The 23,581-nt window shown below is 41.9% G+C and overlaps 1 protein-coding gene across 1 annotated transcript in view; it reads left to right on the top strand.

Annotated features, from left to right (window-relative positions):
* Positions 1–23,581, top strand: part of LOC121185948 (low-density lipoprotein receptor class A domain-containing protein 4-like) — a 123,319-nt gene that overhangs the window by 26,786 nt on the left and 72,952 nt on the right. The window contains exon 2 of the mRNA XM_041044488.1: positions 3,857–3,997. Coding sequence (XP_040900422.1) covers positions 3,857–3,997 — 141 coding nt within the window. The remainder of the gene's footprint in view (positions 1–3,856; positions 3,998–23,581) is intronic.

Below are 23,581 nucleotides of genomic sequence, written 5' to 3' on the forward strand. Positions count from 1 at the left end.
ACATTTTTAAAGGCTTTGCTTCAGATTCATGTGGCAGGATGGGGGCCGGAGACAGAGAAGACAAGAAGAGCAGCGGAGAGAGACAGGGGGTGGCCAGAAGACGGGGAGAGTGAAATCAAAGACACAAAGTGAGAGGATGGACCGAGGGGAGGAAGACGAGATGGGGTAGACAAGTTGGGAGAGTAATAAGAGAGTAATAGAGCTGGAGAGGGGAGGATAGACAGAAGATTAGACGAGACTGAAAAAAGGTGGCTAGACAGACGATCAGAAATAGATGAGACAAAATGAAAGACAGAGCGGGGAGAGGAGAGGCCGGGCAATTCACTGAGGCTTCACTAATTGCCACTCACAAGAAGGAGAGAGGGCTCTTTCCAGAGAATGGTCATACTGGTCTGTTCTTTGAATCAGAACTCTTTCCCTGCCTCCCCCATCCCCCACCCCCACCGTCTAGACAAGAGCAAGAACAAGCTGTTCTTGTTATGGGAGGAAAAGGAGAAAATGTGCAGTGTCACTAGGTCGCTCGCTGCCAGCCGAGCGAATCCGAAGGACTCGCAGCAGGAACGGCCCTGTAAGGTGTGCGCGTTGTGTACTGTGTGGTGCGTGCAGGTACGAGCCAACTGTGTCTGAGTGTGTTGATTAAACACAGCTGCTTCCTCCTCCCTAACCACTCTAATGAACTTCATTAAAATGTTTCCTTCCTCTTTCCCCTGTGAAGGATTACTTTTTGCCTCCATCTTCCATCTCTTGCCTCGCCAAGGACAAAAATAAAAAAAACTCCAAAAAAAAAAAAAAAGAGAAAGAATTCTGAGCAGAAGTGTGAGGAATCTGGCGCAGACTTGATTACAGTGGTCAATTAGACCCGTGTAATCATTTTAAGTAATGAGTTTGGCGCACAGGAGTCAGGCTGATTTGTTGATGTGCCAGGGACATCAGGTGACTGCATGTTGTAGTGGGAATCACTCTCCTCACATACTGTTCACATATGAAAGCAGGATTCGTTTGTGAGGTGAAACATGTGAAACGATGCTGGAAAGAAAAATCTAAAATAACACTTCCTTTTCTTTTCTTTTCTTTCCTTTCATTGTTCCGTGGATTCAGATCTGATTCTGTATCCTGGATCTTTCTTAGTTACTCGGTTTCTGAAAATTCAGCATCCAAACTGAAACCTTTGGCTTAATTCTGTAGCCATTTTATTTGGACCACAAGAAATGAACATGGAAGGAACATGAATTGAGATTTTGTCTCTTTCTATGCTTGATGTACTACCTGGCCTCAGGTTAGCTGTATGGTAGACTAAAAAACAAATTTTACCACTAGTAGCACTATGCAGCAGTGTTTCAAAGAGTGGGCTGAATGCATCCATCCTAATTTGCTTGCATGCATTTGTTTATGTTGCACGTTTCCCTACTTCAGGAAGTGACAATATAAATTCAAACAAACCAAGAAAACCACCAAATAAGTGATTGTTATAACAAACATGTTCACTGAATAAACAACAGTACTGTCACTGTACTATTTCCTTCAGTGCAGCACAGACTAACAGTCAGGATATCTCGTCTTCTGCTGCTTTGATTTCGACCAGTGTTGTTTTACTCTGTCTCTTGTGAGCTCTCCAGTGTTATGGAAGTGCAATAGTAAATCACTGGAGTATTCCTGTAAGCCTGGAGTTCTGGGGGAGCTCTGGGATTTGCTAGTCCAGCCTTCCAGCCCTGAGTTGCTCCCTGGTGTCTTGGTTTTTCATGTCACATGACACTTGTGAAGTTTATGGGAGGATTTTTCTTTTTTTTTTTCATTTTCTTTCTGTGTCATCAATCTGAGAAAAACTATTTTTGTCTCTTAGTTAGAAGATTTATCCATGGAGATGGCATGCAGCACTGTCAACAGCAGCACTGTCAACATCGCTGTTATGAACCCGCCTCCACCGTTCACCGGTTGTCTGTTAAAGTCGGTGTGTTCTTATTACAGTAGTAATTGTGTTGGATGTGATCCGTTAAAGTGAACTTTAAGGGAAACTTTTCCTAAGATGAAGTGTTTGTTGAGTAGCTGTTCAGGTGGGAATGAGGGCTTTCAGAATATTAAAGGAAATACTCAGGACACCTGAAGGTTGCTTTCAGGCTACATTATAATTGTGTTATTCAAACACTGTGTTGATTTGTCACTACGACCTGTTTGCCCATTTAATTATTAAATAATATTCCACTCTGACTGCTGTGTTCGTGTTGAGTGTAAGTGGTGAAAACTGAAAAGCAGGTCACCCTTTACTTCTTTTCTGGAGGTCAGCTAATGGTTTTATGTGTTTGTGCTCTGAGATAAAAAAATAAAAAAAAAAACAGATTCAATACCGAAAAGGGAGAATTTTATATTGTATGTTCATCTAAAAGTTTTTTTTCAGCTTTGAACTAAAGGAGGCAGGTGAAACATCTTCAGGTGTCAGAACCCAGTGTGTTTGCCCTCCATTCAGCTGTTCTTGGATGTTTTTTTCTTATGGTTAATAGTCTTCCAAAAAGACGCTGGGCTTTAAGGCTGTGTGAAGTCATTTGAAGACTACGAGTTTGAAAATGTGAGGGGTGGAGTTAGAAAGAAGTAGCCCTTCTCCTACTCTCTAATCGACGCTTGCACCTTGAGAATACATTAGCTGCTACTAGTATAACACACCTGAATCTCTGCCCGGACAGTTGGTGGCTGAGTTGCATTGTCTTTTAACTGTCCTTCATGAGTCCGACTGTGTTCTACAATTTCTTTATTCACTTTGACTTAAAGAGAAATTATCCAGGGGCCAACATACAGTATGAACACCGAACATATGTGCTGTCATAAACCCAAACAAACTCTGCTTCTTCATAAGCTGCTTTTTTTATTTTATTTTTTTTTTTAGAATAAATCATTTTGCATCTGACTCTTAACCGTCCAAGTTTCATTTATTTCCTTATCTCTGCAGACACTGTCACTTTGTGGATCAGTCGTGGGCTCAGTGTGAGTGTAGCTCTCAGCTCTACACCACACAAATCACACTCTGGGACATACTAATGTGGCCTTGCTTTCCGGCGCATCAAACACTTCGTTGTTATTTTCACTTATTATGATTAAAGTTCAGCGTGATTATTCGTTCCCTCCAGAATATATACATGCATTATACTTTTCACTTTCACATTTATAGGTTTAAAGGTTTTTTTTTCAGCTGCAGAACATCAAAGACCTGTTTGAAAAAGCTATTTATTTATTTGTTGTTTCGAACGGGAGACCACTTTTTGTCCGACCTTGTTTCTGTGTGAACTCAACACATTAACTCTGCTTTGTGTCTGAGCTTACAGGTAAAAAAAAAAATCATTTCACATGACCTTGCACATTCTGAGGCGCAGATAACGGTTCGAACTTCACATAACAGCCCAGTATTTGAGCGTTTTGTTGTTGGTACAATTTATCAGTGCTTTTACACATTTTAGAGTGTGCCTGCTTGCACTACTACTGCAGTGACACTGGTGTAGGTGTGTGGGCGTACTTTTTTTTTTTTACTTTTTTTATTTTTTTAATCACCTCTTGTAAACATGTATTTTTATCAAAATGTTGATGTTTCTATTTTACCTTTCCATCATTGGCGTTTTTTTTTTTAAAAAGGCTTCACTGCTTTTTACCACAGAATTCTGCACCTCAGTGCTTCAGCTGCATAAGAAGGAACATATTAATCCTTTTATCGTTCCTTAAAAGCAATAATGACTCTAGGACCTTGAATCAACCCTGATGTTCAGACTGTGACACATCTCCATTCACAGACCTACACTTTTGAAATAGTTGTGCTAATAAATGACTTCTCTTTCTTCTTGCCCATCCTCCCCTTCCCTCCTCCCCTGCTGAACAGAGTGCAAGTTCCACTGCACCAATGGGAATTGTTTGCGTCTGGGCTCGCTGATCTGCAACCAGCTGAATAACTGTGGGGACAACAGCGATGAGGAGAACTGCCCCGTGGTCACCCAGCACCCTCCACCAGGCATCTTCAACTGTGAGTCCCCCTGGGATGATGCTATATACCTCTGTGGCTCCCTGCTCTGTACCTCAGTGTGGGGAGCCACAATCCCTCGCTCTCCTCTCCCTCCTTGTCTTTCCTCTCTGTCGTTTTCTGTTCTGTTTCTCCCTGAGGTCTCTCTGTCGATCCTCAGTGAGCAGGTATGATGTGGATGCTGAGGTGAAAACTGATGCTCGCAGTCTTTTTTGGGCCTTGTACTGCAGACAAACTTTCCATATAATGAGTGTTTTTGGATGGATTTTCTTGGTTTGAACTTTTGTGGCATGTAGATATGAAAAGTGATGAACTCCATTACCATCATGGTGACATATCAGAAAACACTCATCACACAAATGGTTTTTGCAGCAGAAACAGGTTGTTTTAAAAACCACTGCCAACTTACCTGTGACTTGTTAGTTTTACAGTTATGTATTAGATTATATGCTTAGATTTTAAACTAATACGTGGACCTTGTATTTGTCCTTCGTCTGTTTGCAAAAACGTATACAATCAGCTGAAGCTCATTACTGATGAGCATGGAGAGAGCCCTATGCTGCAGCTAGAGGTAGATATACCACAAACTGCCATAGGGTGCGATGAAAGCCCAGCTGAGAACACCTAGAGATGAATCACAGGATTTTTTTTTTCCCCTTTCCATTTCCTTTCAGTTTTTGTTTGAATCTCTTTGCTGCTTTCATAAGCAGCCCCGCCGCCCCATCAACCACCTCCTTCTACCTCCCACTGAGCCGCACTGTCCAGGGAACGAGATGAGAGTGTTCCCTCGACTCATCACGATCAATGGAAACAGAGAGAGAGTGAGAGAGACACGGAGACAGAGAGAGGGAGAGAGACAGGGAGATAAAGAGAGAGGGTGAAGGACACCAATGGGCTCCGATGGCTGTCTGCCAGGCCGCTTTGATGTGCTGCAGCATTCTCTTTCAACAACTTTTAGGAGAAGAGGGAAAACTTTTTACAGCGGCAATTTCATCCTTGGCACCGTTGTGTATGTGTCTGCTGGGTTTCTTACCTTCCCCTCCATCTCTTCTTCTCATCCCCTCCCTCTCTCTCATTCACTCCCCCACCTCCCCACCTCAAATGCGCTTCACCTCTCAAACCCCTATAACCTTGTTGTTTTGTAAATTTTTCTCACTTTGTTCCTCTTTCTGTCTCCCCTTCTTTTACTCCAGAGGCATGGGGGAAACAACCCTTTTTTTTTTTTGAGAGTTGGGGTGGGGGGGGGGGGCTCATTTCCAATGGATGGAATCCTGAGCCGGGTACTTCAAATATTTAGCTGTCTAGAGTGAATGTTAATGTAAGTGTCTGCTGCCGGGCGTTGTGGGAAAGCTGTACAATGATTCTAATTTTCTGAGCCGGTGCACATTTTCTGGTGACGTCTGAGAGATGCAGAGAGAGGCAGGGATGGGTGTGGAGGGAGAGGAAAGGAAAGAAAGAGAAAGATAAAGTAAAGGGGGAGACTGCCAATAAAAAAAAAAGAGTGGCAGGGGATTGCAAAGATTGCGAGGGAGGAGGGGGGGTGTTTGGAAGTGAGACAGAGGGCCAAGCAAAAATATGGAGGTGGACAGAGAGAGAGAAAGAGGAAGAAAGAGGGGAGATGGAGAGGGACATAGAAAACGTTTCGGTGGTAATGGAGTTTGCCATCTTGTTGTAGCCGCTGGCTGTTGCTGTGGCAGTGGCAGACAGATGGATCATGAATACTGTCTAGACACACTGCAGCCTGACGCCCTGCATCTCACTCCCTGCCTCTCCTCTCCCCTCTTCTCCTCTCCTTTCCCTTCCTCTCCTCTCCTCTCCTCTCCCCTCCCCTCCTCTCCTCTCCTTTCCTCTCCCCTTCTCTCCTCTTAAATTACTCACAACTACCACTTGGAGTTTAGCACAAGGGTCAGAAACAGAAATTTTAGGTGATGAAATTCTATTTTATTTTGAGAAATTGATTTAATTAATAATTGTTTTAAATAGCATGTAACGCTCCGATCTGACAGGACACAGGTTTTAGTCATATCGTTGCTGTGGCAGACATAATGTTAACATTAGCTTTGTTCCCAGTGTCCCAGTGAGTTATTCCACTTCTCCAGCATGCACAATGCCAGGTCCTCAGAACTGACTTCCCTAAATTCAGTGCAGTCATCAGTGCAGTGTTGTACATATTCTGGTATGACCAGTGGCTTCTAATGCTTGCTAATGACAGCAATGTTAAAGTAAATGTTACTCCATAACAACACTGAGCAGTCGGCTCATTTCTTAACTGTATTGCATTTATACTGGTTACTGTTACAGTAGGATTTTACATTAGAAGCTGCTCTGGAGGCTCACAGTGACCTGATAACTACTTCATTTACTTAATGTAGGTTTTTCCAACATAAAGATTTGTCACCTGAATGTATCATGAAATCTGCAGCCTCAGCACTATGAAGCAAAAACTGCATATTGATCTGTATGTGTAAACGTGTCATAATCACCCTTCCAAGCAGCTGTTGAGTCTGAACAGCTGTTTCAGGGAAAGACCTGAACAAGCTTGCAGTGTTGCCGAGTCATCAGTTGTTGCTTCTCTACCTTTGACCTCTCAGTTCATTGTAAAATAGAGACAACAGCAGTCGGGAGTTGCCACCAGTCCTCCAAGCCCCATGCTAACATCCCAGCATGCTATGGTGCCTGTATGGTTTGGTTTATACTGCACTGTGTAATCTAGGATAGGTGGATGTATTTACACTTGTACTGCTGGCTTCTACAATATGCACCTACATTAATCAATATACTGTAGGTCTGTTGCTTGAGTTAGCACGTAATTCGTTCCAACTAATTCCAACACAACCCACACAAGTATTGTATCAGCCCCAAATCTGAGATCTCAGATGTGTTGTGGTGGTGGTGGTGGAGTTAAGCAGCTGCTTTTTCCAAAGTAAAACAAACAGCCTTTCATTTGTTGGCAACTTTGCAATCTACACTGAAGAACCCAAAATACACACTGACCTGACCTGCAACAAAGGTTGGTAGAAAGACTCCTGATGCCGTGAATATGAAGCTAATATACTTACGTCTCACAGCTCAGCCATAGAGCCCACCTGCTGCTTTTCTTTTCTGTTATAAGCCAATAGAAACTGATTAATAACGTCTCCCAGAGAAGGAATGCTAATTAGGGTTGGATTTCCCTCGTCCGTATCAAACTTTATCAGGATTACCTTAAAAGGATAAACTGATCCCAGATCTGCATTCCTTCTCTGAGACTCTTTGTACCACAGCGCAGATTAAGAATCCTTTTTGAAAAAGATCTGCTCTGCTGGAGTAGTAGTAACCCTGTTAGTATGGAGGCCTCCTGAGAACGTCTGCTCCTGTAAATGTAGAGTACTATAGCAAATGTGAGTTTCTTAAAATGTCAGTTTCTTTTAAACATTGAGTTTTCTCAGAATGAAAGTGATCTGGTGTTTGAATACAGTTAAAAGACAGGTGCACGTCAGTCTGAAACACAAAGGTACAAAAAGTGAAATGATATGAGAGAGAGCGCCACTTTCCAAGGATGCACAGGAAAGGTGGGTGAAAACACCCGCACATAGCTTTGTTCTTTTTAAACTCAAACTTAGATTTTACTAAGCTTAGATCATAATAATTAATCGCAATCACAGCATCAGCATGTGGAAGACTTTTACCAACCAAATGCTCTACCTACTGACTCGTAGATGGTTCTACCTGCTTCTGTCTACTATTTTTGCCCTCAACTACGTTGGGTGATGGGCAGCACATGAGTAATGGCTGTCTAAAGCACCATTTAGTCCACCAAGAATCTGTGTGTGTTTCTAAGAGTGTGTTCCACTACCGATCAAGGGGTGAACGCTGCATGCTGCTGTTTCACTTCAGCCATGCTTGCCTTGGCTCTCTTACCTTGTTAGGCTTCACTGAAGTGTGAGGTGGGAGCAGGGAAGGAGGCCAGAGGATGGATTGGGTCGATGGTCAACTCCAGCTCAGCCATTGATCCTGGTCTAGTGTGAATAGCACTTCAGTAGCATCTAGCAAGCCTTCAGAATTGCTGATTGATTCTGTTTGTGTTGGACATTCATAACCCTGTGAAGGCTCATCCTCCATTCCAGACTGTCTTACTGCCACTGATAGCTTCAATTGCTTTTTTTTTCTAAGGAAATAAAGTTTTTTTTTTCTATTTAAAAAAAAAAAAAAAAAAAAATCGAAGGTCTCTGCTGTGTTGGCAGTAACTTTATGGTGGGAGGGAAGGTTCCTGCTTCTTTTTCCCCTTCTGGGCTTTAGTTAAGATTCTGTCTTATGATTTTTTTTTTCTTTTATCCATCTGCATATGAATCCAATCTGTCAGCACATTCTTGTTTTTGGAGTGATCATAGCAAGGTGTGTGATTTTGTCTGGTTAACAATTTCCTGTCAGTTTCACAAAAATTGAAAAGGATTATCAGAACTGTAAAGAGTTCTAAAGTATGAATTGAACACATTAAAAAGAGCTTTATAGAATTTATTTATTATTACTATTATATTATAACTAATTATAATTATTTTGATGAAAATTGATACTAATGCATCTGAAAATGAGGTTGATAAGAGAGTAGTTTAACCAAAACAGTGAGCTGAAAGAGGCTAAAGAGCTCTGTAGACCTGAGGGGAACTGCAAAATGAGGAGATAAATTTTTGTGGTTTCATCGACGGCACAGTCATGTGACCCGTTGGGGGTGCCATTATCCTGTAGTTACTGGTTGTGGCCACTGTAGCGCTGTTTGGTAAATGTTACATCGTTTTGATACAATAAAACAAAACAGGAAAGAAATTGAAATGTGCAGCAGAGTATGGTCTGGAACTAAGCAAATAAAATGCTAATAGCAATGAATATAGATTTGAATTCCTGAAAGAGCGTGATATCTTTACCCATAACGTGGTATCCTTTTGTTTTTCCTTTTTCATGTACTCATTGAAGGTTTTGTTGAGTTCTTTTTATCGTCCTTGAAGTTGTCCGTTATTTAGCTGTTGATGTGCAGACACCCATGTTAATTTGATGTTTCGACCCTGAGAGGGTCTCGGCTGTATGCTGTGATTGAAGCTGACAATGTTCAGATCCGGCGCTGTGGTCGTTCCTGTCCCAGTGTTGGCTACTAAGACTGTGGAACCGTATCATCTTGATTTCTGCTCTCACCTAGCCCATACTGAAAAACAACCTGGAAACATTTTTCATCCGTCTTCTGTGCTTTTTCCTTACCTGAGGCTCCACAGATGTGTCTGTCTCCATTTCCTGCTTGCTTTCATCACTTAGCCTAATCTCATGGTTGAACAACTCTGCGGTCATCTGTCCTCTCCTTTCCCTTCTCTTTTCTTTATTATCTCTTTTTTTTCCATCCTTCCGTTCCTCTGTTCTGTTTCGCTCATCTGTTTCTTATTCTCTCATCCACTCTGCCTCCTTTTCTTACCTTTTTATCTTCCTTCTCATCAAGTTTGGACCCCAAAGCTCATGTTAGGTGACTGTTATTAGAGTGTCAGTATGGTGGAGGCTCACTCTGTGCAGATGTTGTCATTGCCTGGACTCAATCTCCACTGAAACTCAGAGGTCAATTAGGCAGCAAATGAATGGAGCGGCAGGATGATGCTAATTGAATGTGCAGTTGTATTTAGGCATTGATGGCAGGGGGATGGATGATGAGCAGACCGTCGCTGTGGTTTCACAGTGGTGACATGTTTGTCTCTGTGTATTTGTACAGTACTTGTATCTGTGGTCTGAGCCTCTGTGTAAGTCCATCATAATTATTTACCTATTTCACCTTCATCAGGGTGGTGACAGACGTCTCCCTTTTCTTTTTATTGCAACCCATGAATCAGTCATGTGACTGTCCAAAATTCTGGCAACAAAACATTTGCATTTGTAGAAACCTCAAACCTCAATTTTCAGATGTGTTTAAATCTATTTCTCAAAAATGGCTTCATTTTATTATCTCTGCTTTAAAGTGCCAAAATTTAAGACTTTTATTGTGAAACATCATCAGTTACCAATATATATGTTTAAATGTGCCAAAAGTTGTGTGATTATTCCTATGGAGGCCCAGTATTCAGGTGTATTTTGAGCCTCAGGCTGTGCAGTCATACATCTGCTGAGGCCTCTGACAGGTGACACCATTCAGCCCTAACCTAACGTACCTTTGGACCCACTTCACCGAGAAGGCTCAGCAGTGTGCTCCAGCCTCCTCTTTACCTGCACCCACACACTCAAGACCACATTCACTGTATCCTCCAGTAAAACCTGAAGGCAGATGATCAGCCTCTGAGCCAGAGAGCTGAGATCACATTCAGCTAAACTGATGATGAATTAGGTCTGTGTGTCCTAAGTATGAGTGCACTGTAGGACCGAACATCTCATCTGTGTGTGTGTGTGTGTGTGTGTGTGTGTGTTTGTCTCAGGGGAGTGGGGGGGCTCATTAAGATTCAGACTGGTGAAGTTGTCCAGTTGTAGTCCTCGGGCTTTCTGTTGAGCAGCCTGGTTTCCATGTGGTTAAAGGATTGACTCTGAGCTGTCACAACATGAGAAACATTAGGTAAAGCACTGGATAAACACGTTCATCGGGACCTCCCTCTCTCTCTCTCATTCTTTTTTTTTCTTCTATAGTAGCTTTCATCTGTCTTTCAGTCTCTTTCTTTGTCTCTCGCTTTTCCTAAACCCTGGCGGCAGTCTTTGAAGCCTACTTAATGCTTTTTCTTTTTTTTTTCCTGGCGGCGCTCAGGTCAGAGATGAGTGGCGCCTGGCTGTAAGTCTGCTGGGGCTGGTTTAAAGCTGACGGCAGCTGCAGATGCTTAAGGCCGCGGCCGCCGTCACCCTCGTCACATCGCTGCTTAACGACAGCAACTTGAACTCCCGTCCTTCCATATGGTCAACTCCAAAGGCAAAACCGCCCATTGAGTCAGACAGGGGTGATCTGGCAGAGGTGGCTGAAGTGATTGTTGAATCCTTTTTGGATATTCATGAGGGTTTAACATACGAGATGTGCTTGATTTATTTTACTCAGTGAGACACTGGTCAGTGTTGAAGGGTGGTGGAGTGTGTAGTGGATTGAGTGCACTCCAAAATATCTCCAAAATGATGCACATTTCCAAAATGCCAACCAAGGAAAAAAACAGGCTTATGTTGCCTGAATGTCATTCATTGTTAAGATCGCTGAAGGGTTTTGAGAGCGTTTCATAAGCTTTAAGTGTTTTAGAATTTTTTCTCAGCAGATGACCACGTGTTCTGTAAACTGAGGGCGAAACGCAGAAAACCAGAGAGCTGTTTTTTTTTTTAGAAAGGCATTAAAGGGGCACTCCGCCAGTTTTTACACATGAAGTGTAATACTGAGTTAGCATGGGAAAACAGTTGTCCACTGTCCTCTGTGACTCTGAGAGAAGCTTTCTGAGGTCTGATAAAGTAACCCTGGGATTATCTCAGACCGAGCTTGAGACTTGAAATTCCCCTTCAAAGACGCAGCTGAGTTGCATTGTAAGAGTTGTAGGAGCTGGTGTTTTTGGACGTTGTGGGCCATACCAAACATACCAAACATCCCTGTATCTCAGCTTCTGCTGCTTCTTGATGAGTCCCTCAGCTTTAATGGAGGCAGAGCACAGTGCTAAATCTGTGGAATGCCACCACCAGCCTAAGCTTTCCAGTTCACATCAACACTCTTCTTTTGCTGCACGTATTCATTATCCAGGTGTAAGTCATGTGTTGTCCCTCATAATGTCATCCTGCTTTTGAAGCTCCGAACACAAACATGAATAATGGCCAGCAAATGTTGAACTGTGTGTGATTTTTCTGTGTCGTGCCACCCCACAAGTCTTCAACAGATTGGTGCTGGGTGGTTGTGGAGGTTTTTTTTTTTTTTTTTAATCCTCCTACATGTGAAGCATAATGAATATTTTATATCTTGTAGTTGAATGTGACTGTGTAGATATCAAGGAAGGTGAAAATTAAATTTAGAGAGAAAACATTTGAGTCACAGGTGAAGCTGGAATTGTTACTCGGTGGCACAAACTCATCTTGTGTGTGGATGTACCTCAGTGAGAAGGAAAACACTTCTCCTCTGTGTTTTCCTTTCAGCATAGTTTACATTCCAGCGTAGATGTAGGATGGAGGAGTCCATCAGCAGCTACGACTGTAAGAAAACAAAATGTGCTGTGATGTTACTGTCCGGCCGGCCCCCACCGAGTCGTTAGTATGCATAACAAGCACACTCCGGTGAACAGGTCGAGGTTGGAGGTCAAGGGTGAGTGGAGCTAATGCTTTCATGCTCTTGATTCAGCTCCTCTCGGGTGTAATACCCGCCTGTCAATTTGTTTGAGCTGCGGATTTACATAATGAATTTATATTAGCCAGTGTTCTCCACACACTCCCTCCTTCACTCCCCTCTCTCTCTCTCTTCAGTTCGTCTCTCTCTCTCTCTTAGCATCGCAATTACTCCCCTCGCTCTTTCCCTCTCCCCTTCTCTCCACTCCCCCTCATTCTCTCCACCTCCCCACTCCACTCCCCTCATCCTCCTCTCATCAAGTTTACCAAGTGCTCAGAGATCAGAGTGTTTAAATGCAAACGAGCTTCGTTTCCAAACTGACGCCACAGCCCAAGTATGCCTCACATACAACAGACTGAGCCCCGCTGAGAGGCTTCGACAACAGATGGATGGATTGTGATGATGGAGAGAGGGAGAGAGGGAGGGGTGGAAATGGAAAGAGGAGTGGGGATTCTTGGAAGTAATGTGTGAGCATAAAATAGGATGCAGAGCAGCAGGGCAGCGGAGCTCGTAGGTGTCGGGAGCTATTGGCATTCCTGCCAGAGAAGAGGTGATGAGCAAGCCACTGTCTTGTTAGTCATAACATTCCTTTCACCACATAATGATGCATTTTTAATTTATACATCGGCTTGTGGCCAAGTTCACCACCAGTGTAGTATTTTCTGTTTTTGGACTTTCAGTAATATTATGTTGTGTTTCCTTTGTAGTTTGTATTTGAACCGTGTAAGTCCTGATGATTACATCCAAAGGTGTTTAAATGATTGCAGAGTGAAACATTTAGTGGAATTACATAATGAAGCTACTGTCAAGAAAAACAACACTTCCTACAGATGTTTCACAATAAACCCCCAAAATGTGGCACTTACATCCAAGAGGATGAAATGAGAGATTGGGTTTGTAGCCACTGTATTACAGTTGAAACCATTTGATCACAGTATTTGTTTAACTGCTGTTCAGAAGCTTTTTATCATCACACATCTTTATAAGCAGATGGAGAGGTGTCTCGGTGTCAGTGTTTTTCTGCACACTTAAAGGACTTCCCCATCCACGTTAGCTTAAAATCTGAAGGTCAAAGCTTATTCTTGACCTCAGAAACAGCAATTGAGCTAGACAGACTTAGAATTAGTGAGGGTTATCTATAAGTATTAAGAAATGGATGAGATTTGAGTGCTCTGAGGTTTGGCAAGAATTTGTATTACAAAAAAGAAAGTTCCTTCTATTTAATTATTTCAACCAAGGATTTGGAAAAGTTGGTTTTGATGTTATAAACCTCCTACTTATGCACATTTGTATTTTTCTTGTAAACCTTTTTGTTGTGTAAGAGTAAATATTAGCTAGCAAAACATTTTGAAAATACAGTATAATAAATTGGACAAGAGAGAAGACTTTTAATGTGAAACATTTGCACAGGATGTGTTGAGTTGACTGACCAGAGCTTGACGGCAAAAACAAACAGAAGCAACAAAAAAAAAAAACAAAAAAACAGCAAAGTAGGACCAACCACTCAAAACCAAAAAATCACCTTCATGTTGGTGCTTCATGTTGGGACATTGCTGTCCCTATAAAGACGCTGCAGGTTAACAGTGTGATCGAATGTGCTTCTAAAAGCAGAAGTAAAGAATTTTTTCTCCATCGACCACGACCATTTGAGAATTTGCATTATGTGTGACCGCAGAGTCCCCAATGTCTGTCCCACACACGTTGTCGTCCATCCGCCCTTCTGACCACTCTGTTAGGGAGATGTGAGGCCATTCACCTCCTACCATCCACACACACACACACACACACACACACACACACACACACACACACACACACACACCTGACAGCGACAGAGGCCTTACATCACTGCTCATGACAGGGCGCTACTGTAAAACTACCCTGGAGGCCCTGTGTGTGTGTGTGTGTGTGTGTGTTGTGTGTGTGTCACAGTGAGTGTGCAGTTCACTAACATGCCTTGTAGTTAGCTTGCTTGTCTGTCTCTTCTGCTCCCCTTCCTCTCCTCCTCCTCCTCCTCCTCCTTTTCTTTCAGTTCCTCCTACTGCAGAATGTATGCAAGGTAATGATGAGTGCCCCCCCCCCCCCCCCCCCCCCCATACTTAGTTTGATAGACTTGTCTATCCTCCTCCTCCCTCTCCCTCACTCTATTTGGGCCCAGTGTGTGTGCTAGGTAATGATGCAGCTGGGCCATTAAAAGCAGGGGGCTATTTGACAGCGCCCCACGCCTTTCATTCCCCACACTCTCCCCTCCCTCCCACACACACACACACACACACACACACACACACACACACACACACACACACACAGGGCCTGAAAGGACCCAAATGAACCCCCACAGGAGTAAATGGAGCCATCGCCCTAACACTGAGTATTTCTCTCTAGATGAGGATTGTGCATTTGTTTTGAAAAAGGAGAGAGGGAAGGAGGGAGGGTGTGTAGAGAGAGCTGATGTTAGCTCTCTCTCTCTCTCTGGTGAACCACCGACGGTCTTTCTCTTCTCTCTCGGCCGCCCTCCCTCTCCGTCTTTCGGAGGTTGTGTATGCACGTGTTTGAAGTCTGTCCATTTGTCTTAGGGGATTGTGCAGAGCTTGTATTGACTGTTGAGTATGTGAGTGTGTGTGTGGATGTGTGTGTGTGTGTGTGTGTGTGTGTGTGTGTGTGTGTGTGTGTGTGTGTGTGTGTGTGTTGGTGGAGGAGGAACTAAAGGTGTTAAAGGCTTTATGTGAATGGTCTTCATGCGTCAGTCACGGAGGTCGGCAGGGTGATACTGAGAGTCCTGGGTGGTCCAGCGTTTTCATTTAAAACACCTGCCATTCATACACACACATTTGTCTACTGTAAGAGATGGGTGGGCGGCTGAGTGTGTAGATGCACATACACACACACACACACACACATCTGTGTATGTATGACTCAGAAGGCTCTGCATTCAAGATTACAGGTACAGAGATATTGGGGATAAACTAAGGCTTATAGCTACAATCAGTTGTTAGATTAGATCAGACTACATGAAATGCACTTTCCCCTGAAGACATTGGGTTATTGCAGTTATCTAATTATCAGTCAATCATGTGGCAGCAGTGCAATGCATAAAGTCATGCAGATACAGGTCACAAGCTTCAGTTAATGTTCACATCAAACATCAGAATGATGACTGTGACCTGATTGTTGGTTTGAGTGTTTCTGAAACTGCTGATCTCCTGGGATTTTCACACACAACAGTCTTCTTCTGAGTTTAACTCAGAATGGAGCCAAAAACAAAAACCGTTGAAAGCTCTGGAATTAATAATAATAAAAAAAGATAATTTGGTAAACTACTAATTTTAAGTCTGAAATGAACTTTCATGCTCAGAGAGCCCTGACAATCTCGTCTGTCCAGTCACAGATATTTGCTTTGTGTTAAAACCTCGGACAAAGAGACAGAAAACCTGGACAACAATTTTTTTTTGTGTGTGTATAGTACATAGTACCACTTCCATACTATAAATAACTGTATTTCTGAGCCTGAGCCTGAAAATAATAGTATGGCATGCTTAGCTAAAGCAAGCATGTAAATTAAGGGAGTGAAAACAGCCTAGGGTTCAAATGGTTTTAAAGAATTCATTTCTTTCAGGGTGTGTTCTTTTAGGATAGCCACTGTGTGTGTGTGTGTGTGTGTGAGTCAGGACGCTTGCAGATGTGGTGTTTAGCTGCCTTTAGCATGCTGTTAGGTACGTTTATGTAGATAATTATCTTAGCATCGCTCAATCCGTGGTTTGATACTAAACACCTTGAATAACAAGTCTCTCTGGAGGCTAATCTGCTCAGTACACCATTATGTTCAAATGAAGAGTGACTCCTTACAGCGAATCCCCTCCGTCCATGCATTTACATACATTACTGTTTGTTTGTTTGTATTGTCTGTAATATAAGGGGATATGTGCGCTCACAGCGAGGATCCTGCTGGAGACACGAATGTCTCTTTCTCTCTTGTCTGGTGTGGACATTTTTTATTTATTTATTTATTTTTTTAAACTTTTTCCAGCCTTTTCACCTGATGAAACCCTGTTGAAACTGTTGAGTATCAAGGCTTTTGCATATGTGACTCTAAAAGTGTCACTAATGTCTGCATAATTTCGCTTTCTTTATTTTGATTCAACGTGCAGCTGAAGGACGCAGTTTGTCTTTGAAAGATTTTTTTTTTTTCTTTGAGTGATGCTCAGGTGCACACTTACCCTCATTAGCAGGAAATATCTCTGGTGCTTTTGTTCTTAAGGTGACTAAAGATGTCTTTATATACAGAGGAGCCTAAAACGAGGCTTTTCATTTTGATGATTAGCACCATTTAATAAGTCATTTAACGAATGGTCTTCAAAAAAAATTCCTTTCGTAATGACAGTATTGGAAATATGGCTAAATGTGTTCAGTTTACTTATTTTAAGTCAATTACTACGCCTTCATTTGTTGTGACATGATGCCATGGGGGGAGGAAAAGACTCAGAAGGTTATTTTTGATGACTTTGCTTGAATTTCTCCTGGTTCACTTTCTCCAGTCCTCCAAATTTTTATGGATGGACTAAAAAAAAAAAAAAAAAAAAAAACTAAGAGACTCATACAATACTGGAACATTATGTATGAATTATTTATGGCCTAAAAATGTGATAACAGAAGCTGAAAATTAGGAAAGCTGGAAACTGACATCCTTTTACACCAACGAGGGAAAATAAGCCCTACAGGGTGCTTCTCTTCTTTTTTTATTTCAGACTGGTGCACAGGCCTAGATTTTAACTGGATGCCATTCAACCCTGGAACTGTGTGTTGGTGTGTGTTGGTGTGTGTGTGTGTGTGTGTGTGTGTGTGTGTGTGTGTGTGAGTGTAGAAGCAGAGTGATAATTATAACTGTCTGACACCTCTGGGTTCCCAGACTGGGAGGCCTCACAGAACAGCAGTCAGTCAGTCAGCCGCGTGTGTGGGAGTTGCGTGTGTGTGTGTGTGTGTGTGTGCATTTTTGGTGTGTGTGGCATGTTTCCATCTGCATCCTTCACTGTCACATTGTCATAGAGAGACAGAGAGAGTCCCCATGGACACCACTCAGCCACAAAATGTCATTTTTCCTCTCCCTCTCTCTCTCTCTTTCCCTCTCTCTCTCCCTCTCTCTCTCCCCCTCTCTCACCACCTAAGATGACAACCACTTGATGTTAAAAATGTGCATGTGCTATACAAACCAAACGCCACTGTGGCTGGGTCTGTAATGACTTGGCGTGTGTGAGTTCTTTTGTCCACGATTTATCAGATGAAAATGTGACAGCGTGATGTTTGATTGGCTTCAGTGTCAGTGAACTGCCACTTCCACGCAGGAAGTGAACTCTTGACGTCTCCACTGACCAGCATCGCTCCATCTCAGTCACATCCAGCTGCATTACCGCTGCAGACAGTCGGTTTCTAACATTGTAAAAAAACTTTATCGATCCAGGGGAACTGACTGAGCAACATATCCTGCCTCACAGTCACCTTCTGCTGACTTCAAATAAAAGTTTTCTTCCACTGGCCTCTGAGTAGCTCCACAGCAGCAGTGCAGACTTGAAATATAAGTCGTGTTTGTCACAACTTGGGTCTAATTTTTGTAGTTTCGGTCATCATTTTAAGGACAAAGCACATACGAGGCAGAAACCTGCTCCAAATACAAAAACACGCGGGGAAGTTTATACAAGCTAGTACATAGATAGAGTGTTACTCCAATAAGACACTAGAATGAAAGCAGTGGAGCAGCTCTCCTACGTTTTATATTGCAGTACACCATGTGACTGCTTTGGAGTAAAAGTTATGGTAGCCCTGGCTTAAATGGTTTTGGTTCAGCAATAGGAAGATTTAATGATTTGTAGTCAGATTGATAATATATGACCGACAATAACAGACAACTTGCGGTTCTTACAGAACATTGATGACGACCGCTGTTCATCAGAAAGAGAGACTCTGTTCCTTAATTTGAAGTAACAGGCTTGCCATCCTTTTTCCATCTGCCAATCCTGACAAGTGTGTGATGCAACGTGACAAAACCCCGCATCTCCATCCTCCATATGCCAAAGCTTTGCTCTGTGCACCAGTGTCCATAGCATCCAACTGTATCACGTTCCAGCTCCATGGCAGCTGCAGGAGACAATTCGTTGCCTGTGTGTGTGTGTGTGTGTGTGTGTGTGTGTGTCCACCTGGTCTATGAGCCACGCTCTTTTCACCACCTTATGGTTACATATTTAGTATTTCTGCTGGGGCAGCTTGTGTCTCTGAAGCATGAAATTCACTTGTGAATGTATAGAAATGCCTGCAGTTAATGGACGTTGACATAAAGTTAATTTGTAATTATGCATTTCATAATTACTGACTTTGTCTTAACACATATACAGCAAAACTAGTTTTTCACATTTGTAATTAGAGTTTCCCCCCCCGCCGCTCTCTGTCATCACACATATTGTGTTTTAAGCCAACATATGCTGAATTGTTTTTTCGTTTTCTTTTTTTGTTTCTGTAGTCAGACATCAGATGTTGTTAGAAGCAGTGTGAAATTCAATCGCAGGTCATAAATGCTACCTTACCTCACTCTAGGTTTGTGAGGAGCTACATATTTAGTGCAGCTACCATAGAAACAACACAAGCAACATAAGTGAACTAAGCCAACTGCAGATTTTACTTTGCCTTATGAAGATCAGAACAATGCAACTGGCATTACATTTAGAAAAGAATAAAACTAAATGAAAATTAGGCTTAACTGTGTGAATAGTCCTTTAAAGCTTTGTTTCCATTTAGTGATCACCTTCATAGTAAACACCATAAATACATAGTACCTCTTTCCCCAGTAAGGTAAACACAAAGATTTGGATAAAGAAGTTCTCCTAAAAATAAAACAGAATTAGAATTGACCATTTGTCAAGAAATTACTGCTTTACTGGTCACTGAATAATCAGTAGCCATTTAGGAGGGAATTATTTAAAACTCCACTTGAGAAAATTAATTCTCTTTTTCCTTAGCAACAGTATTAATAGCTGTTACTATCCAACAGTAAACTTTAAGCCTCAATAAGTTTCTTTTTGACGTTTAACATTTGCATAGAACAAAATAGTCCTGAGACATCAAAATTACTTTGTTTCCAACACACAACAAAACTAATAGAACAGTCCTGAGAGTTTGGTGAACCAAGACAGGAGAAGTATGGCTTAACAACCATTTAAAATGAAAATATCATTCCTGACATCCCAGCAACTTCTACATGGAAACCTTTTCATTGTTATTTCATGATAAAAGCATTAACTTAAAACTTAATTAACTTAATATTCAGTTTGTTTATTTCTGTTTAACCCTGTGTTCACCTGGGAAACATTGTACAAACTACACTGTCTGACACACATTAATGACTGTACTGTGACTGTACTGTGAGAAATACCATTATACTTTCTTTGCATGATTACTTGTTTTTGACTCTGCATCATATGCAACAGTTACTGATATTTAAAACGACATCTGTAGAGACTCTGATGATTCAAGAAAAGCTCAGATGATCAGGCAGGTTGAGAAAGGTTTCTGTATTCCCAGATCTAACAATTCAAAAAAAAACTTTTTTTTTCAAAAAGTTTTTATTACCGGTAGAAATGAGAGCTAAACTAAGAAAATGACACCCAAGTGTGTGAAACTGGAATATGGCTTTAAGTGATTTTTATGAAAGGCAGCTAAATGTTTTTAGGGATAACTGGTGGACATTGTTTCCAGTTCACGTTCTACCTAGTTTTTTGTGTTTTCTGGCACCAGAACTAGAATAAAATGTTGAATTTCCAAACACTTTCAGCATCAGTAGAGATGGAGTCCAACATTATGTGCAGAACAGAAGGACTAATAGGACTTCAAGATTAATCTGCTGAAAACAAAATGATGAATGATGAATTATAAAATAAATCATTAACTTTGTCTTCTCTGTTCCAGCAGACATTTAGTGTATTTGAGCATTTGTACTTTGCTTTTGACTTAATTTTTCTTCTGTGCCAGAGACCGTGGAAGATTAAAGTCTGTATCGAAATGTTCTGACTATTAACCAGTTTAGTTCTTCAAGCTGCTCAGGCTGTAAATTATAGAAACGGCACAGCAGTTTGTAACAGATGAAAGAAGAAAAGAAAAAGGCAGAAGTTTACTTCGGCTCTTGACATTGGACTGAATCAGTAAGAACAAAGCGCAGCTGAAAACGTGGTGATAGCATCAGACCAAAACTAACATAAAACAATACATTGATTACAGAGCTGACTGGAATGTCGATTCAACATTAAAACCTTGTTCCCAAAGTTAGTTAAGAATGTTTGCTCAGCACCTTTGACAAAAAACATACAAAATGTTTGAGGGAAATAAAGAGACAACACAAAAATAAAACCTTATACACTAACTGCCCAGCACCAAGCAGCAGACAGAACTTTAGCAGCCAAGAGATTAGCGACTAGCTGGTGAACAAAATGGAGCATTTAGCTGCTAAAGAGCCAGATGCTTCCGTCAGGAGTTGGTGGAAAACAGAACAGAACTAAAAGAGAAGTGAATGTTGGACTTATTTCACTGCTAACATCGCTCTGTGTCAGCTGGATGTGTGAACAGGTAACTGTTTTTAGTATATCCGCCTTTTTTTAACCACAGAACTGTGATAAATTTTTAGAAAATAAATTTATAAATGCAGATTTTTGAGGTCACAAGTGTGGATCTGTGACAGCATCACATACCTTTGGGATCTCTGTGTGTGATCTCTGTGTGTAGAGAAATAAGAGGATAAAGAGGCAACACGTGTGTGTGTGTGTGTGTGTGTGTGTGTGTGTGTATGTGTGTTTGTGTGGATGGTGTACTGTAAACTGGTGTAGCTGGGTTGTAATTACAGACTGCAGATTAAAGTGCAGGCGTTCTATCATCAACTGTTGCTGCTGGGCTGAGCTCAGCCACACATAGGATGCTGCCTTTGCACACACATGCAGCGATGCCATATACACACGTACGCATCACAGCACAAATGCTTAATCTCATATGGACAGCATGGAAACTGTTGAGTCTCATCTTCACAAACACACACACACGCGCGCACACACACACACACACACACCACTTACTGACAAATACCATTCATCACTGTAATTAAAAGGAAGAGGATGTCCAAATAAGAAATGAGACAAACTCTCCTCTAATCTCATTGTGGGGAGAGAAGGGAGGTCCACCAAAAAAAAAAGGCCCATAATACTGTCACCTCCCTTTGTCTCTCACTCTGCAACGCACACAGACACACACATCTATCTCTCTCGCTCCAGTCCTCTTTCTTAGTCTATGACTCTCTTTCCCTTTCTCTCTGAGTTGTTCTTTTTGGACAGAGTTGCGTTGCCCTTTTCAAAGTTATTTTGAACGCCTAGGGCTCTCATTAGTATTCAGCTTAACACTGGTTCTCTTTGTTTCAAGGAGAAATTGCCAACTCTTAGACTAAATTTTGCAATAAGACACTGGCAAATGGTCTGCAGCCCAGACAAAAAACGATGATTCACCTGGGCACCTCTCTCTCTGTTCTTTGCTTTTTCATTTCTTTCTTTCTTTCTTTCTTTCTACCCATCCTCACATCCCTCCTCTCACAGCGGCTGTCGTTATGAATTGATTTGGTGGAGGTTATTGTCGTCATGAGTGGCTTTTGAAATTTGTTTTCTTCTGAAATTGGATTTTGGTTGGCCCTTATTTTTCACATGCAGGCAATATGCCTGTGTTATGTTGACCCATCCATCCATCCATCCACCCCAACCTCCACCTAATGCATAACTTTTTTTTTTTACTCTATGCGCTCCGTCACCCAACTACTGCTGCCGTCATGATTAACACAGCTTCTAGAGGTCACCTAACAATAAAATGGAACTATGGGTCATAATAAGCAACTAGCACTGATGGTTCGGGTTGTTCTTTCTTTTTTCCCGGGAGGACAACTCAAACATTTAGCGTTGCCACCTACTGGCAGGTTAAATTGATACCTCCCATGGGCAACAGAGAGGAATCAAGCTGTTTTTATAGAACTATGGCTGCTTTAGAGAACAATCCATGTGTTGCTGTACATTTCGACTGTGAGAAGTATCCGAATTGTTCTTTGGAGAGTTTATTTATGTACCATGTACCATTTATGTAGCAGGTGTGTCGCTGTGTAAATACAGCAATTATTGTGCCTCAAGTTAGTTTCCCTCTTTCTTGTCTTGGTTCTTGCACACTGATATTAACATGTCTGTCTTAGATGTTCAGGTTATATAAAGGTTTTATGCTTAAGGATGGCCAAAGTGTCCAATTACTCGTCTCGCTCCTGTTCAGTCCAATATTAATAAAATGCTGCGCCAGTGGTAATCAGCTGCCATCTCCTGCTGAAGCCACTAGGGATCACAATTGGTTTCTTGGTTTAATTCACCCGGTTATGGGCTATTTCCCAAGAGTTTTGTAATGAAAAAAACATTCTAGGTTATTTTAGTCTTTTTTTTTCTCCTGCTCCCATTAGGGGTCACCACAGTGGATGAACATCCACATATGTGGTTTGGCATAGGTTTTTACGCCGGATGTCCTTCCAGACACAACCTGGGTTCGGGTGAACCAGGGGTCGAGCCGACAACCCAGGGATCAGCAGGCAACCTGCTCTGCCACCTTAACCACGGCCTACCTTTGTTTTGGTGTTTTGTTTTTTTGGGGGGTTTTTTTGGTGCAAATATTTATTTAAATGTTTTCTTTATACTTACTCAACTTTGGTTACATTAATGCCACCTCCATAATCATAGCTGATTTATTTGTTGATATAATTTGAGTGCATTGCCAGTCATTTTCAGTCAGTGAGCTGAATTGATTTCCCTTTTTTATTTGCTTTCGTAGAAGCACACACACACACACGCACACACAGAGAAAAACTCAGGAATGTGTAGGATTACATCTGTGTTTGTGTGTTAGAAGGAAAGGCAGATCTAACAAACTCTTGTTCATGGAGACCTTCTCATCACCCTCCCTTATGCCCATCCATCATAGAACACTGTGTGTGTGTGTGTAGAAGGTTACACATATGCACGTGTAACCTTCTGCTGTCTCTAGCAGACAGTCTACATGAGACAGGAGTGAGTTCATCACATACTCGCTCTCTCTCTCTCTCTCTCTCTCTCTCTCTCTCTCTCTCTCTCTCACACACACACACACACACACAGACACCTACACGATTTTGAACTGGAGAATCAATGTGAGGCAGGTCCGGCCTGTGATGCTGTCAGATATTGACTGAGATGTGTGGGTGCCTGAGGTGGTATGTGTATCTGTAAATGTTGTGA

The sequence above is a fragment of the Toxotes jaculatrix genome, chromosome 8 (assembly GCF_017976425.1).
Source record: "Toxotes jaculatrix isolate fToxJac2 chromosome 8, fToxJac2.pri, whole genome shotgun sequence".
Taxonomy (NCBI): Eukaryota; Metazoa; Chordata; class Actinopteri; family Toxotidae; genus Toxotes; species Toxotes jaculatrix.